At 39.5% G+C, this 3,044-nt stretch overlaps 1 protein-coding gene across 1 annotated transcript; it reads right to left on the bottom strand.

Annotated features, from left to right (window-relative positions):
* Window positions 1–1,127: 1,127 nt before the first annotated feature.
* ANKRD34A (ankyrin repeat domain 34A) lies at window positions 1,128–2,753 on the bottom strand. Its single transcript, XM_069949643.1, has one exon. The coding sequence runs from the start codon at window positions 2,751–2,753 to the stop codon at window positions 1,128–1,130; it is 1,626 nt and encodes a 541-aa protein (XP_069805744.1).
* Between the last annotated feature and the right edge of the window lie 291 nt (window positions 2,754–3,044).

Here is a 3,044-nt window from a genome sequence, read left to right as displayed (position 1 = left end):
CCACATCTGTGTGTACTTAAACTCTATCATTCTAGATATAGTTATATAGATATATTTATATATTTCCATTTATACATAAGTAGACAGGGCAAAGTGCTGGAAGATAGTGGAAGATGGACAAGGGGGTTGATTCCCTCGTGCTTTAAAAATAGCTCTTGTGATTGCCAAAATAAAATTTACCTTCATCACATTCAAATATCATTAGTTATACATCTCTTAGTTTTATTTACTCTGTGTGTGCTTTACTAGTAATATTCTTACCAGTCTAAAGCTCTTATGGGGAATTTCTAGTAAAAAAAATTCCTCTATTATACATTCAAACATCAGTATATTTACGAAGATAAACTGTTCTGTCATACATAAGTGCTCTGGCAGACAATCCTCTCAAACTCTGCTGACAATATATAAAATGTATTACTGTGTAACAAAAAGGAAAAGAAAAATAAACAATAAAACCTGCTACTTAGTTTGCCAGGAGATGGCGCTAGAAGATAAGGTTTGATTTAAGGTAGAGCACCATGTGGTCAACATGTTCAAGCAGATATCTTTGAGTCAACTTCCTGACTGACCCTGTTTGAAACCCTGCAAAAAAATGTTTTCATCACATGACCATTTTATGTCGTACTATTTACAATAAATGTTTTTACATATAATTTATATAAAACATACACTAAGAATTTTACAATGTTTCAGTGATGCAGACCATCTTAGTAGCTTCAGTACCCAAAAGTCACAGGAAGGGTAGAGCTTTAGTTTAAAATTTTTTGCAAATTTTAACTAATTACACAAACAGTGAAATTATTTGCTGATCCAATGGAATATGAATGTTGTATTTTTTTTTTTATTTAAGTGACCCCTAAATGGTTAAATTTCAAAATGCTACATGTTTAAGAACTACCAATAATCCCACATGTGTATGTAAAATCTTCATAAGGCTCACAAGAAGAAACTCAATCAAGAAGAAAGTGATCACGATGGAAGTGACGTCTGCTCATTCATACTTCTGTAGATATCACGATGAGCCAACAAAATGAAAGATCCTATAAGTTGTAAGGAGATTTACATATTTACTTTTGATTGACTTTCTTCATGTTAGAGCCATATTGGTTTGCCATGGTCAGGATTCTTTACTTATCAGATTCGTTTTGAGTAAAAAGATTCTGAAAACTGGCGAGCTGTTTGATCTGTTCTGTTTGCATAGAATGTCTCCTTATGAGTTTCTTCTTGGCTTTGGCGTCAAAGTGTTTAGGAGAACTTGGGGCTACAGGAATCAGTGTCTTCTGGCTGCCATGAACTGGTGACGGAGCTTTGCCGTTAGATCTGATGTCAGGAATTGGAGGGTTAAGGTTGACGTTCAGTGGTGGTAAGAAGCCTGGTCGCGTATGTGATATGTGATCCAGAAGAAGAGTTCCAGATCCTCTCCTTTCTAGAAGACCAGGGGTCCTACGACGGACAGACATAGGAGAGACAGCGCTGGGAATGCTCTCTAATGATTCACGAGAGGAACTGGTAAAAAGCGTTAGAGGAGAAGCATTGTATTTTCTCCTTTCTAAAGACACACGACCAGAGTCTGGAGAACCGGGAATAGAATCAGGGCAGAGGTGGGAGTCTGATTCATAGTGGTCCATACGTGTCAGTTTATGATGAGGAACTCCTCGTAAGTTGGCCCCAATGTTTGGAGCCAAGGTGGCATTAGATGTTTCCTGAGTCTCAGGTGCTGTATTGCGCCTTGACAGTGGCTGATGTAGGTGGCTTAGCTGGACCTTGTCGGCCCAAGAAGAATCTGGGCCTGAGGGATCTTCTTCAGTTGACTGTTCTCCAGTTTTAAAGCAAGATGAATCTTGGCCCTCTATGCTGTGACGTCTAGACAGCAAAGGTCTTTTTGTAATGGACAAGTTATTTATTTCTGTAATGATCTTTTCTTCAGATTCTTCAGCACTAGGCTTCTCAGCGGGGGCTGCAAGAAGAGACGCAGCCAAGACTGAAGGGGCTACTAACCCCCAAGGTTCAGAGTTTAGTCTTTTCAGTTGCTTTTTGTTCACCATCCTTCCTTTACTAGGTATGTGATCAGAGGTTTTAATTTCTAGTTTGCTGGATGTTGGACAAGTTAGCCTGGTACCCATATTGAAGTTAAAAACATCCCGGGCTTCTTCTTTCTCGCTTGCTGGGGAAAGGGATGTTTTTAGGTCAATGTCAGAGGGAGACATACATACTGATGGAGATTGCTTTTCATCAACTCCTGGTGAGGGGGGAGAGTTAAGATACTGCTTTGTTTTTTTGGTCCCTGATGGAGATGTGTCTGTGGTAATAATGATTACCTCTTTGCCTCTAGCCTTACAAGCATCCAAGAGGACCCTTAAGGTGTCTCGGTCACCTTTATTAAGAGCATACATAAGAGCAGATGTGCCTGAATAGTCTTTCATACTGGGGTCAGAACCATGTTCAAGCAAAACTGAGACCACACTTGCCCCAGTCAAGTTGCAGCAAGCGTGCATTAAAGCCGTTTTACCCATCTTATCAGGCATGTTTGGATCAGCCCCATTTTCCAGAAGATATTTAACCATTCGGGATTTGTTTTGGGGGTCATCATATTTGGCTAAGCAGGCTGCCATCAAAGGGGTTTCACCTTGGGCATTGCCCTCATTGATGTAAGCACCTCCCTCCAGTAAAAGGCGTGTCAGTCTGAATTTCCCCTGCCAAACCGCCTTTAGTAAGGCACTGCCCTCTGTATGCAACATGGTAGAGTCTCTCATTGGTAATGTGGTCCAGGAACAGATGGAGTATCTGCTAAGCTAAGAAAGGAGCACTATGTTGTTTTGACACTACACATTCCGCAGAAAGGTAATTTTCCTGAAAAGACAAGAAAAATAAAAAGTGAAAAAAATGGCATGTCTCAGCTGTAAAAAGTCATATAAATAATTATATTTTCTATATTGGTTGGTCATATAATTTATAAGATTCAATATATTGGATATTTGCTTCTTAACCAGAATAAAAAAAGAGGTGTACAACTTTGTTCCCTCATCCTCTCCTTCCCACTGATC

The sequence above is a fragment of the Dendropsophus ebraccatus genome, chromosome 13 (genome assembly GCF_027789765.1).
Source record: "Dendropsophus ebraccatus isolate aDenEbr1 chromosome 13, aDenEbr1.pat, whole genome shotgun sequence".
NCBI lineage: Eukaryota > Metazoa > Chordata > Amphibia > Anura > Hylidae > Dendropsophus > Dendropsophus ebraccatus.
Note: the sequence above shows the minus strand (reverse complement) of the source record. Positions and strands in the feature narration are given on the sequence as shown.

Excerpts from the sequence above, each read along its gene's own strand:
- ANKRD34A (XM_069949643.1), bottom strand. The coding sequence starts at position 2,753 with ATGAGAGACTCTACCATGTTGCATACAGAGGGCAGTGCCTTACTAAAG.